The 15437-nt window shown below is 39.7% G+C and overlaps 1 protein-coding gene across 1 annotated transcript in view; it reads right to left on the reverse strand.

Annotated features, from left to right (window-relative positions):
- Positions 1–10130, reverse strand: part of LOC126482354 (RNA-binding protein 1-like) — a 39810-nt gene extending 29680 nt beyond the window's left edge. The window contains exons 1-2 of the mRNA XM_050106436.1: positions 9992–10130; positions 422–633 (exon numbers count right to left, since the gene is read on the reverse strand). Of these exons, the coding sequence (XP_049962393.1) occupies positions 422–630 (209 nt within the window). The 5' untranslated portion in view covers positions 631–633; positions 9992–10130. The remainder of the gene's footprint in view (positions 1–421; positions 634–9991) is intronic.
- Between the last annotated feature and the right edge of the window lie 5307 nt (positions 10131–15437).

A 15437-nucleotide genomic window follows, 5' to 3' on the forward strand; every position in this document is an offset into this window, starting at 1 on the left:
CATGAACAGTATATGACCACTAACCTAGTTACCTAGATGGTTATCACACCAACACAACTCATCTTAAATAAATCACGTTCCGACTGCAAAACAAGATTGCATATTCTGTAACAGATTCCATGCTGTATCAAGAACTTAGGAGATTACCTATGGAAACAATAGGCCTTTGCTTTTTATACCTTTTTTGGAATGATGATTTCTCTTTAATTATAAAAAATACAGAGCTATATATGCATGTATAATGTGGTATTAACATTGAACATTTTTGCTCAGAGCATAATTTGGACCCTACATCTCTTTTCGCAAGCGTTACTTTTTGTCAGGTTCATTCTTATTTTCCTGTTTGCGTGGTCTGGTATACCTAAAATCCCTACAACACTTATCACAGACTGAAGAAGTCTTCATTAAAAAGGCTACTTACATTCCATCAAGTGCTCGAACAGCATCCTTTGCATCTCTAGGATCTTCAAACTCTATGAATGCAAAGCCTGGAGGGCTTCGAGCTACCCACACATTTCTAAGGGGGCCATATTTACTGAATGCCCTTTCCAGATCATGCTTGGATGCACTGGGACCTAAATTTCCAACATATACTTTGCACGACAGGTCCCATTCACGAAATCTAGACATTTTCTGCAAACATACAAACAATGAATCAATTATAAAGTTTTTAGAGCACACTTGTAACAACTAACTACAATGTAAACATATCAAGAGATTTACAAATATCATGCATTTTCTCATCAAAAATAGCAGCTAAATGCTGACCATTTACAAAACTAAATATTTATGTTAATTTCAGTCTACAATACAATGTACTATCTGCTCAGAAATTAATGTTTGGTGTAGTTGACTCGTCAAACCAAGGCGATACCAGCCGTATTTCACGTTTAATTGGAAAGGGAGATGACCAAATATATTTACGGCTGCATAATTCTCCCCTTTCAGAGCAAGAGTTTGTTTAAGCTGGGCTAGGGGAACCCATGGTAATCCTAGAGTTGTGGTTGTGACTGCTGCTATTAACTTCAAACTGTGACTGTTTCTTCATAACAAACTTCATAAAAGAATGTGAACTGTCATGCTGTTGTCAGCACACACATCTTTTTAAATACTTGCATATACTTGTCCCACAAAACTGTATTCCTAATGCTTCTATCAGTCAAAATCTTGGCAAATACACGTAGGGCAAATGTTAATGAACACAGCATTAAAAAAGATCTATTTCCAACTCACATTCTGTTGAACACATATACCTAGAAATTTTTAACATTCAGTTTTACAATCTTTTCTTTCCTCTGACCTACTGTTACTAAGGATGGTAATTTCTGCCATGTACATATTTGAAGGAACTGTGTTTTTGTAAAGTGAGTAGGGCTCAGATTTTTAGGTTTTCATGAAATGGTTTTTAGCCATTTATTTTCTTGGAAAAGCCCTTTTTAGGTTTAAACACACTATTTAAGCCTTTTTGGAGTCTTTAATGGAAAGGTTTTGAACATGGCTGCTTGGTTCAGTGACCGTTTATAAATCAAAATTGAAACAAATGAGCCCTCGGCCACCATTTTTAGTCGTATAACCAGGTTGCAATACTTCTAAGAGTGCCTTCATCAGAATTTAAACATTTAAAGTGGCCTATAGCATATTTACAAATTTAAGGGATAAGAAATTTTTTATATAAAAGTTTAAGTACTGACTAACAACACAAGACAGAGACAGTACTTACATGTCACATATAAAATAAATAACAGGCCAGAAGGGCTTTAGTCACAAAATTTTTTAAAAAGTATGCATGAAGGCGAGCCACTATGGGCTGCTCATACCTGTACAGACACAGGTTACAACCTGGTTGATACGACTAAAAATTGTGACCTAGGGCTAATTTGTTTCAATTTACTCTAACGGGAACTATAATGAACACTAGCATTAACTTATTGTAGTTTGACAGTTATTTTAGTTCTTTGTGAAAAATTATTAATTATTCCTTATATTGGCACTAGAAAAATGCACAAACAATTGAGGCATTTGCCCATGCTACGATTATTTTCTCTTTTTTATAAAATTATTTTAATTGGAGGTTGTTCACTGAAAAGTTCTTTTCATGTAACTACATACGACCACAATACAATCTGTGATGTAACGTTGCAATTAAGAAGACACTTTTTTTTATGCCACACCAAGGCTGAAAGAGAGAGAGTATAAACCATTTTTTCTTTCCATTACAATATTCATGACTGTCACTACCATTGTCAAAATATGATTGATTTTTGACCACAAACTTCATAACTGGTGGTTGATGTACATGGGGCTGTTGTCAGTATGCTCAACTGAGGTTCTGGAGTTATCTTTAGTATCCTAACACAAATTTTCACTCTATGGCAAAATGTGTGTCGATTTGAAACTTGTGGCAGGGTTAAAACATTGCGCCAGACTGGGATTCAAACCTGGGACCTATGCTTTTCCTGGGCAAGTAGTCTACTGACTGAGTTATAGATGCGAGACTCACCATCCGCCCTTACAGCTTTACTTCCACTAACACATCATCACCTACATTCTAAACTTCACAGAAGTTCTACTGCAGCCCTGTGGGATTAGCACTCCTTGAAGAAAGGATACCTACTGCAGACATAAGGCCTAACCACACAGTTTGTTTTCATTAAGGACTTTCACTCTGCAGCAGAGAGTGCACTTAGGTAGCTTAGTACCTGTGAAAGGCAAATGTAAGAGGTTCAAGTTCTGGTTCAGCACACAGTTTTAACCTGCAGGAAGTTTCAAATCAGTGCACACCCTGCAGCAGAGTGAAAATTCATTTTGGAAACAACCTTCAGGCTGTGACTGTACAATCTTTGCAGTACACTTCCTTCCAGGAGTGCTATTCCTGCAATAAGATGGCGGAGGGCTTCTGTGAAGTTTGGAAGGTAGAAGATTAAATACTACTAGAAGTAAAGCTGAGAAGGTGGGTCACGAGTCATGCTGGGATGGCTCAGTCGGTGGAGCACCAGCCTGCAAAAGATAAAGGCCCCATGTCCAAGTCCCGGTCTGACATACATTTCTAATCCATATTATACGTTTTTGTGGAACAAGCACTCAACAGACGAGTGAACTGAAGCCAGTGCAGTGCTGACTTGCACTACTTTACCTGCCAGGAGTTAATTCCAAGACTGAGTACTACAGAAAGTGGTTTAGATTTCACATACCGCTGAATCATGAGTTTACAATTGTGTGGATTATCACCGAGTAATGTGTATCAAATTTGGTGAAAGAGTGTACACAGGCTATGGCTACACAGGGGTTGCACCCGGCTGAATATACAAAATACGGAATAGTCAATGTTAAAATTCTGGATCACGAGCAAGGTAAAAAAAATTACTTTATTTTTTTTCGGGACCTCTTTTGTCATTGTTGTTACGGTTGTAAACAAAATGGATATCAGGTGCTATCACAGCCATGTGAATTGTTGTCAGTGCTGTAAACAAAATGTATATCTCACTCTGTGACAACTGTGTATCACTTGCAACAGATCTTGGAAACTACCCAAGTACCAAACTGAGATTGACTAATTAGCTTATTTTGAGAGAGGTGTGTTTTAGTCCTTGCATACATAATTCTTTTCCAGTATGGATGAGAAGTAGTGAGACTGGTCCATAATTATTATCTGTCTTACTACTTTCCTTGTAAAGGGGTCTCTGCCTGTGTGTGTACGGCAATGCTTCTTATGATTATATTGCTTTATAAACGAAATGAACAGTCGCAAAGTAAAGAATAGAGTCAAGTTTTACCAGGTATAAAATATGGTATACACACAGAAGGAAAAATATTAAATGAAACAGTTGATTTTATGCAGCTTAGAATAAATATATTCAATTTTAACAGTGAACATTCTGAAACTACAGTAGGTTTTACTAAATACTTTCCAGTCTGCACCAGATCATGCATTGTAGCAGACGCTAATAGCATTCAGTATATCTTCACCATTCATCAAAACATTAGTTTAGCAAATTAATGCAGTATCATCTGAAGAAAACTAAAAAGTTACTATATGGATGGCCAACCACGACAAAAAAGTTTCTTTGAAAAAAACTGAAACCTTCGACAAACATGAAACCACTGAACTTAATCAGAAGATCAGCACGGACTACAAAACGAATATGTTACGCTAATACTGTTAACGTGAATGAGGACTTTTCATCTAAACTGACAAAATTAGTTCCACTCTCTTACACTGTAAAGTTTCACTCAAAAATTACAACATACTTAAAGGGTCATCTGGTGTAAGCATTGCCACAGTATCATTGGATGTTTATGAACATTCCCTAAACATCCCAAACAATGTCCAAGGAAACCACCAGAAGTCTGAGTCTTGCTTTGTGCATCTTATTACCAGTAACACACAAACCACTGTGGGTAAAAAAATTAGTTGTGTGCGTTTGTCTCATTTGTGAGAACATAAAACATTATCTCTGTATGCTCTACAGCATTCCAAAAATATTACAGATCTGATCTAAGTACCATATACCACTGTTATAAAAATAGCTTAGCCATCGAAAAACTGGGTGCAATAGTAGGAAGGTAAGATAAACAGCTAGTACGAAAGCAAAGTTTACAGATTCATACTCTACAACTTCCTCTGCCACATTGACTGCATTTACTTCTTCTATATTATTGTTGTTGACCTCAACATCCATAGTAGACCTTCTGCAGAACTCCAATGCTGACATTCAATTTACGAATTCCCTCCAGGGTGATACAGTCACACATGTCATGAAAGTAACACCACCCCGGAAGTCATCCTGGCATCACTCAACCTTGGTTGCCTCACTGTGGAAGTCCTCAATCCAATTGGAAGTAACCACCTACCTGTCCTCCTCACCATATCCCACGCACTATTCTGTCCCCATGCACCCCATCCCACCTTCATCCAAAGGCTGTCCACAACTACTCCCCATGCCAACTGGAATGACTGCTGGGGATCCATAGATACACTGACAGAAAGCCACCTCCTAATCCGCTAACATCGCCCATGGCACAGTCTTCCTGCAGCAGATCTAGTCAGATGCTATCTCCATCCATATCCCAACTAAAGCCATATATCCTCATTGACCCATTCTTCCACCACAAGCCATACTCCTCCGTGAATCCCGTCGCTAATATGACTTTCTCCTAGGGTCTTGTGACTGGGGTATATTCACATGCCACTGGCAAATACGACAACACATTAGAAATTCACTCAATGCGAAAAAACGGCTGGATTGGCACAAGACTCAATGCTACACCCCTAATTAACTCTTCCAACTAGAGAAAAGCATTCCACTGATTTGCAGGCACCCATCCCATCCCTCATTACCCAATCCTTCACAACAACCATCCCTTACTTGATGACCTGAGTAATGCCAATCACTTTGCACACTACCTCTCTAATATCATCTCCATCCCTGACAATCCTCAGTTTGACCACTCCCAATTCCCTACTGCTGACGAATACACAGATACGACAGTTCCACCCCTCCCTTAAAGCTTCTGGTACTTGACAACATACCACAAACAGAATTCAATACCTCAATCACAGCAGAGTACATAGAACATGTATTTCACAGAAAACACAATACATCCCATGGCCACAACTGTATTACTTATTGATATCTCAATGAATGACCTACCTCCTCTCCCATCACCCTTAGACTACTGTATACCACTATCCTCCCTACAGTCACTATCCTGACCTATGGAAAACCTCCAAAATCCCACTTTTCCTCATACTGAACAAACCCCCACTGATACCCCCTCCTATTGTTCCATCTGCCTCACCTCACTGTTTAACAAGATCTTTGAATACATCCTTTCCCCGACACATCCATCGACATCTGCTTTCTGTTACTCAATGTGGCTACTGTCCCTCATTCTCAGCTGATGATCAATTCCTGAACCTCACCCATTTCCTATCTCAAAAGCTCAGCAATCATAAATCAGCCACATTTGTTTCTCTTGACCTAGAGAAAGCACACGACTATGTATGGCATTCCAGTCTCCTTTTCAAATGCCAGACTTATGCACTTCCAATCAACTGTGTCCACCTGCACACTTCCTAGTCTTATCACCCATTCTATGTCATTGTTAACACCACCAGTTCCCATACCTTCCACCACACTGCAGGAGTGCCTCAAGGTCCGTTCTCTCTCCTCCCCTTTACTTCTTATACCCTGCTTATATGCCCAAACCATCTCCTCCCATCCACCTCCTCCTATATGCTGATGACACTGTTTTCCTTGCCCTCTATCATACATTACAGAAATCCCAACAGTCCTTCCAAATCCAACTCAATCAGTTTATCTCTTTGAATAACCAATAACTTTCTTAAGATTAACCCCTTCAAAATCCAAGCAATGATTATGGAGATTACCGCCTGCACTTTATGTCCCCACGACTTATACCTCACCATTTATGACTATCGTATCCAGTTAACTTAAAAACTAAAACACATTGGATTAACCTTAAACTAGCGACTAATGTGGAAACCCCACCTACTAAGCATCCAACAGATAGCCAACAATAAACAAACTACTAACTGGCCAAACAGTTGTACAACAACGCTCCACTGCCTTTCATACATAAAATCCCTGATCTGCACCATCCTTTGCTATGCAAATGTTACATGGATATCCATCCCACCCAAGATCTGTAAGTCCCTTCAGATCTTCAAACTCTATGCTTTCCACATCCACTCACCTTCTCCCACAAAAATCCTTCACCAACTCCTCAAACTCCCACTTCTCCTCACTCACGTTGAACATTTTCAAATAAACTACCACCGCAAACTCTACTCCAATAATCCTATCGTCCCCACTCTCCTTTCTAATCCAAGTGTGCTGCCAAACCTTTACCTACACATCCCACCAATCCTCTGTCTGCACACCCTCCACATCCTATCCCAAAGAAATTTCAATTCTCTCTCTACCCTAGACCACAAATTTGCCCCCAAATATATCCATCCCACCAACTCTGAATCTATCCTACTATACCCATTTCCCCCAAGTGCTCCCTCCTTGTCCTCACACCTCCTTTTCCCCTTTCCTGTTGCTCCCCATCCACTTTTCCTTTCAAATTTATAGAACCCAATACTATCCACCCCTACCTCATCCCACCTCTTACCAGTCCTCAATCCTCATCACCACCCCTCTCCTACCTCCATCCATATCAACCTTTCTTTTCATCAACCCTCTATTGATTCCAGGACAGGTCTTATTCCAGTTTTAGTGAAAGTGTACAGTGCTATGTTTTTAATGTTTAATGGTCACTGTCTACATCTACATTGATACTCCGCAAGCCACCCAACGGTGTGTGGCGGAGGGCACTTTACGTGCCACTGTCATTACCTCCCTTTCCTGTTCCAGTCGCGTATCGTTCGCGGGAAGAACGACTGTCTGAAAGCCTCCGTGCGCGCTCTAATTTTACATTCGTGATCTCCTCGGGAGGTATAAGTAGGGGGAAGCAATATATTCGATACCTCATCCAGAATCGCACCCTCTCGAAACCTGGCGAGCAAGCTACACCGCGATGCAGAGCGCCTCTCTTGCAGAGTCTGCCACTTGAGTTTATTAAACATCTCCGTAACGCTATCACGGTTACCAAATAACCCTGTGACGAAACGCGCCGCTCTTCTTTGGATCTTCTCTATCTCCTCCGTCAGACCGATCTGGTACGGATCCCACACTGATGAGCAATACTCAAGTATAGGTCGAACGAGTGTTTTGTAAGCCACCTCCTTTGTTGATGGACTACATTTTCTAAGCACTCTCCCAATGAATCTCAACCTGGTACCCGCCTTACCAACAATTAATTTTATATCATCATTCCACTTCAAATCGTTCCGCACGCATACTCCCAGATATTTTACAGAAGTAACTGCTACCAGTGTTTGTTCCGCTATCATATAATCATACAATAAAGGATCCTTCTTTCTACGTATTCGCAACACATTACATTTGTCTATGTTAAGGGTCAGTTGCCACTCCCTGCACCAAGTGCCTATCTGCTGCAGATCTTCCTGCATTTCGCTACAATTTTCTAATGCTGCAACTTCTCTGTATACTACAGCATCATCCGCGAAAAGCCGCATGGAACTTCCGACAATATCTACTAGGTCATTTATACATATTGTGAAAAGCAATGGTCCCATAACACTCCCCTGTGGCACGCCAGAGGTTACTTTAACGTCTGTAGACGTCTCTCCATTGATAACAACATGCTGTGTTCTGTTTGCTAAAAACTCTTCAATCCAGCCACACAGCTGGTCTGATATTCCGTAGGCTCTTACTTTGTTTATCAGGCGACAGTGCGGAACTGTATCGAACGCCTTCCGGAAGTCAAGAAAAATAGCATCTACCTGGGAGCCTGTATCTAATATTTTCTGGGTCTCATGAACAAATAAAGCGAGTTGGGTCTCACACGATCGCTGTTTCCGGAATCCATGTTGATTCCTACATAGTAGATTCTGGGTTTCCAGAAATGTCATGCTCAGTGTTTTCCAAGTGACCCTTTCTTCTTCTTCCCCCCCACCCCCATGTGCTTAGTTATCTTCAAGTGTTTTTAACTGTGCTGCCGGACGACAATTTTACCACTGTTTTTAAATTATTCTTGACGACATCATTAGTTCTTACATTCCCCCATTATCACCATATAAAAAATTAAACATGGTAAATATGTCTCTTTGTTTTGTTTAACTTCTACATTAGTGTATAATGTCTACTGACTGAAGAGCAGGTTGATTGTACTGCTCCCCTCCCCCCACCACAATATGGGGTGAGAGGGATGAGGGGAAAAAATAAAAAAAGGGGGAGGGGAGGATGGGAAAAATGTTTTGGCAATGCTTTCGATAGGCCCTAATGTCTCATATGACAAAATATGTCAACTTTTTTTCTGTTTACTCACTGATGTGACATTCTACAATATATACTGTGAATGCAAAGCAACTTTGAGCAATGGTTTTTGTCCACAAACTGTCTAAAAGTACACAACGGCTTCTAAAACTTGAAGAACACATTCTCTAGATTTGGTGTGATAAAAAGGCTACAGAACTTATATTCGAGACATGGACACCCAAAAAAACAAAAGATTTGACACCCAAAACCTTTTCATCCGTTTTCATCCGTTCAAGTGCGTATATTTCAATAAACGGCAGAAGCTACTGCACAAAATTGACGAAATGATAGTTTGGCTTTATTTCGTATAGTCAATTCTTGGCTGTACCCGTCCGTAAAACTACTATCTATGGCTGGTTATAGATGGGCTCTCCGAGTAGTGGTGTACTTTCTCTCATTTTAAATGCAGTATCGTTGTACCAGATATACTTAAAAATCTACCAGGACTAAATTGTTACTTAGCACAAGCATTTGCTTACGTAGGTCTTTACCAAAGCAGAGCCTTGTAAGAATACCTTCCATAATAGTTGTGCGATCGTTGCAGTTTTGCGTGCCAGTAGGGAGCAACTTCGGAGTCCATATCTACGAGACGCTGTATTTGTGAAATCAATGGGGATATCTAGCTGAAACTTCAAAGCTATCTATCCTAAACAATGTTGAACCTCCCTACAAAATGTCATTATATTCCTAAATGGTCCATCGGGGATACCGGCCCACTTGACTTAATATAACCCATAAGAGAAGCCAATCTGTGTAGAAATGCTTCATCTACGATTGTTGTGAATTTTCGTGACTTTCTTGCTCAATTCATAGAGCACCGTACTTAAAATATCTACTTGCCCAATACAATGGCAGCATTTGGCGCGTTTACATTCGCAGCGACACCTAACTATTGTTATCTCAATCTTAACTGAGCTATATGACTTTACTCATATAATTAAATTAATTATCCTAACAAATGGCTGCCACTAACAAGAGGGCCTACAATAACATTACTATACTACATAATATTCGCGTTCACGAAAAAACAAAACAAAAAAAATACAGCAAATATTTAAATGAATAATGAAAATCATGCACACCTATTTGTAAAGCGTTTAAAACAACAATCAAAAACACACAATTCCGTAAATACAAAGACTCATACGCAGCAACTCCCAACAAGTAAAACGTCAAGGCTCAAAGACTCTTGAAATAAGATTCGCCGAACCTATCAAATATCGACACAGCAAAGTAAAAATGCATGCACCCAAAGCAGGAGGAGATCCAAATGCACTTTACACTGGCACCAGTAACTGACTCAATCAGCAACCATGGTAATACAGCCTAACCTGTTTGATCAATATTGATTATAAAAACTATTTCTAGATGATAGTTTACTGATTCAATTACATTTTTTTGCACAAGGTACAACACGATGGAGTGTAATTCATTTGAGAAATGATATGCCAATATACGGTTCAGATGACAGTTAGCATTCAGAATCTATGCCTTCCTTATTTAAATATCGTAAGCGTTGCTATGATCACTCCATAATTTTACTCCATTTAATATTGTACATCCGATCGTGTAACAGTTTCTACCTTGTTCATGTGCGTATAACAAATTTTATCGCTATGATCAGATGTCGCCACTTTTTTATTCTGCTATCTGATTATGGGCTCAGACTTCATATTTCAGCGTCATATTCTACAAAATACGAGATCATTGGCTAGATGAAATTAATAGCAGGGTGCGGCGTAATCGCCAATACAGTGGTTTCTCTAAATACCAGTTCACTGCTTCAGATTGAAAACCTGATGGGAAGAGAAAACAACAGTATGCGGGAGTTCGCTATCCGAACAATTGTGGAATTACGTCAACTGCAAGATAATGGGCGTACATGAAGCGTACACAGCAAGAGACTAAATTATACTCCGTCGATGTACGTTCAATCTGCAAGCTACTTTTACAGCTGAAGAACTGCGAGATAAGGTAAAGCAAGCCTACAAAGATTCTGACCTCTTCCGACGAACAGGTTTACTTAAGACACTACTGACAACCAGATTTGAAAATTGTTCGTCAGTAGAATCATACATGTCAAAGATAATTTCCATATCAAAAAATTAAATGATTTTATCTCTGATGTTAAAGAAGAATGGATTGGATATACACTCCTGGAAATGGAAAAAAGAACACATTGACACCGGTGTGTCAGACCCACCATACTTGCTCCGGACACTGCGAGAGGGCTGTACAAGCAATGATCACACGCACGGCACAGCGGACACACCAGGAACCGCGGTGTTGGCCGTCGAATGGCGCTAGCTGCGCAGCATTTGTACACCGCCGCCGTCAGTGTCAGCCAGTTTGCCGTGGCATACGGAGCTCCATCGCAGTCTTTAACACTGGTAGCATGCCGCGACAGTGTGGACGTGAACCGTATGTGCAGTTGACGGACTTTGAGCGAGGGCGTATAGTGGGCATGCGGGAGGCCGGGTGGACGTACCGCCGAATTGCTCAACACGTAGGGCGTGAGGTCTCCACAGTACATCGATGTTGTCGCCAGTGGTCGGCGGAAGGTGCACGTGCCCGTCGACCTGGGACCGGACCGCAGCGACGCACGGATGCACGCCAAGACCGTAGGATCCTACGCAGTGCCGTAGGGGACCGCACCGCCACTTCCCAGCAAATTAGGGACACTGTTGCTCCTGGGGTATCGGCGAGGACCATTCTCAACCGTCTCCATGAAGCTGGGCTACGGTCCCGCACACCGTTAGGCCGTCTTCCGCTCACGCCCCAACACCGTGCAGCCCGCCTCCAGTGGTGTCGCGACAGGCGTGAATGGAGGGACGAATGGAGACGTGTCGTCTTCAGCGATGAGAGTCGCTTCTGCCTTGGTGCCAATGATGGTCGTATGCGTGTTTGGCGCCGTGCAGGTGAGCGCCACAATCAGGACTGCATACGACCGAGGCACACAGGGCCAACACCCGGCATCATGGTGTGGGGAGCGATCTCCTACATTGGCCGTATACCACTGGTGATCGTCGAGGGGACACTGAATAGTGCACGGTACATCCAAACCGTCATCGAACCCATCGTTCTACCATTCCTAGACCGGCAAGGGAACTTGCTGTTCCAACAGGACAATGCACGTCCGCATGTATCCCGTGCCACCCAACGTGCTCTAGAAGGTGTAAGTCAACTACCCTGGCCAGCAATATCTCCGGATCTGTCCCCCATTGAGCATGTTTGGGACTGGATGAAGCGTCGTCTCACGCGGTCTGCACGTCCAGCACGAACGCTGGTCCAACTGAGGCGCCAGGTGGAAATGGCATGGCAAGCCGTTCCACAGGACTACATCCAGCATCTCTACGATCGTCTCCATGGGAGAATAGCAGCCTGCATTGCTGCGAAAGGTGGATATACACTGTACTAGTGCCGACATTGTGCATGCTCTGTTGCCTGTGTTTATGTGCCTGTGGTTCTGTCAGTATGATCATGTGATGTATCTGACCCCAGGAATGTGTCAATAAAGTTTCCCCTTCCTGGGACAATGAATTCACGGTGTTCTTATTTCAATTTCCAGGAGTGTATTATTCTTGCAAGACTTGTAGACTAATATAAATTCGTGATTATGGATTTAGAAAACCCAAGCTGGCTCAATAAAAAACAAGTTACTGCAAGAAATAGACAACGACACCTGTAATAAAACACCAGCGATGTTACTTTGCGAATTAACAAGGAAAAGCATTATATTACATTCAAGAAAAGTGCCAGATGCTACAACTGCAACAAGTGTGTGCGTCTGGAAAAAATTATTGCAACAAGAGCAAAAACAGTGGAAAACTTGGATCAAGGCAGCAAACTACTAGACGTTCTTTTCAAACGCAGCTGCAGGTAAAGATACACATTCAGAAAGGTATGTAGATTCATATACAGCAGCACACATGTCCAAATATACATTTGATGAAAATAATGCTAAAACAGTGACAGGCTTGCAAACTGTAATAGCAAATAATGACGATGTATCTGTGAAAGGAATATGATCGACTGATTGTTTTTTATTTGGATGCATTTGGTAACATTATATACAGAATGTGTACTTGTAATACACAAGAAGTCAACCTAATATGTTAAAATATTTGAGCTAGATGTTACAAAATAAAACTAAAACTGGACAGTAATCATCATAATATTGTGTAACTTTTTCCCTCGATTAATATTTGGGTCTTAAAACTATTTACATACTACATATCACAGTACATTCAACTGATTATGGTTTATATAAATAAGTACTAATGGCATTCCTCACAATCTTTATTCTTTAGACACATGCTCCTCTACACTATAAAATTCTTTTCCTATTAAATAATTCTTTAGATGTCTTTTAACACTTGCTGCACTGTAGACTCTTAGGAAGGCGCTTTATCATTTGTACAGCTGATTACTGCAGACCTTTTCTGGTAGCTCTCCCTTTGTGTGGTACATTTCTCAGTTGGTATTTATTCAGAATTTTTTTTTAGTAATATGTTTCCATTGATTTATGAAATAATTGTTCTGTGTTTGTATTCATATAGAAATGTCAATATTTTTACATTATTGAATGTTGATCTGTGTGATTCCGTTTGTTTTTTTTATTCATGGTAGTCCCAAAGGCTTTTTCTTGCAATACAAAAATTAGTTTGTATTATTGCTGTTGGAGTTTCCCCAAGCTGTAATTCTATACTGTAAATATGGTTTAAATAGAACATGTCTTTAGAAGTAGTTTGTTAGCAAAATATGCAAGCTGTTACATTATAAATATTACATTGTTTTATTTACAGCTGATATTATCTATATGCTGTCTCAGTTGAAGCTTATTGTTAACTGTAATTCCCAAAATATTTATAGAGGTCAACTCCTCAAGGTTTCATTCATCTATGAATCTATCTATGTAATCTTCCTTCTCTCTACTTGTGTACACCATGAATACTGTCTTTTTTTATATTCATAATAAAATTGTTATATATGAAGCACTGTACTATGTTATAAGTTGACATAAACATGCTTCTTTCAAGTGTTTACAGATTTGCTTCTACATTTACTGTTGTTGTGTCATCGACATGTGCTGTATGAGTGATTCTGTCAGAAGCTTTAGACAAATCCAGTCTTAAAAGAAAAGAAAAAAAATTCCTTGAGGTCTATGTTTATGTGCTGCTCCATGACCCTACTGTCAATATCTTTATTCTTTTCCTTTGTGTAACTTCTGTATTTTTTTGAGTAAATGTTTTTTTTCGTATCCAGGGTGTAATTATAAAGTTAATAAAATGTTTTCTTGCTTAATTTACAGCTGATATTATCTATATGCTGTCTCAGTTGAAGCTTATTGTTAACAGTAATTCCCAAAATATTTATAGAGGTCAACTCCTCGATGTTTCGTTTCATCTATGAATTTATCTATGTAATCTTCCTTTTCTCTATTTGTGTACACCATGAATACTGTCTTTTTTTATATTCATAATAAAATTGTTATACATGAAGCACTGTACTATGTTATAAGTTGACATAAACACGCTTCTTTAAAGTGTTTACAGATTTGCTTCTACATTTACTGTTGTTGTGTCATCGGCACTCTGTGTTTTTTGATTCTTCTCACTGACTTCAATATAGTTTATAAATGGCTGAACAGAAGTGGACCAACTACAGATCCTTGAGATACACCATACTGAATATCTCTGATTTCAGATCTGCCAAGAGATTTTGTTATCATATACTACTTTTTGTTAATGACATACGATTTTATCCATTGCACTGCATGTCAACATGAGCTATTCCTTTCAAGTTTTTCAGTTAGTGCTGTATGAGTGATTCTGTCAGAAGCTTTAGACAAATCCAGTCTTAAAAGAAAAGAAAAAAAATTCCTTTAGGTCTATCTTTGTGTGCCGCTCCATGACTCTGCTCTCAATATCTTTATTCTTTGCTTTTGTGTAACTTCTGTGTTTTTTTGAGTAAATGTTTTTTTTTCGTATCCAGGGTGTAATTATAAAGTCAATAAAATGTTTTCTTGCCTTTAAAATAATATTTTTCATCATCCAGAAACATATCAGATATGGAGATTCCTTGTCAGTTGTATCTATAATAGAGCCTGTTAGGCTTGAGATGTTGATTTCAGTAGATATCATACCTGGAAACCATGTTGTGTGAGAATCGAAATACTATGTTTCTCTGGGAATGTGGTCACACTACTATGCATGGACATCTCTGATACGTTTGGGAAATTGAAGATTAAAGCTACTGGTCCCTAGTTATCTGGAACATCTTCATCATCTTTCTTACAGATGGGTACCACATTGCTCATTTTTAACTTTTCTGTGTACCTGATCTTCATTTGTGAATGTTTTCATAAGAAACAAGAAAGATAGAATTAAATGGAGAATACTCTCTTTGTACTTCAACTAAGCACAAATCTACTATCTGTTAGTAAAGTAGTAGAAAAAGACGATTCTATTTTACTTGAAAGGCAAGGCTGTCGTATTTACGACACATTAAAAAAAATAATCATTAGCA

The sequence above is a fragment of the Schistocerca serialis genome, chromosome 5, assembly GCF_023864345.2.
Source record: "Schistocerca serialis cubense isolate TAMUIC-IGC-003099 chromosome 5, iqSchSeri2.2, whole genome shotgun sequence".
Classification (NCBI taxonomy): domain Eukaryota; kingdom Metazoa; phylum Arthropoda; class Insecta; order Orthoptera; family Acrididae; genus Schistocerca; species Schistocerca serialis.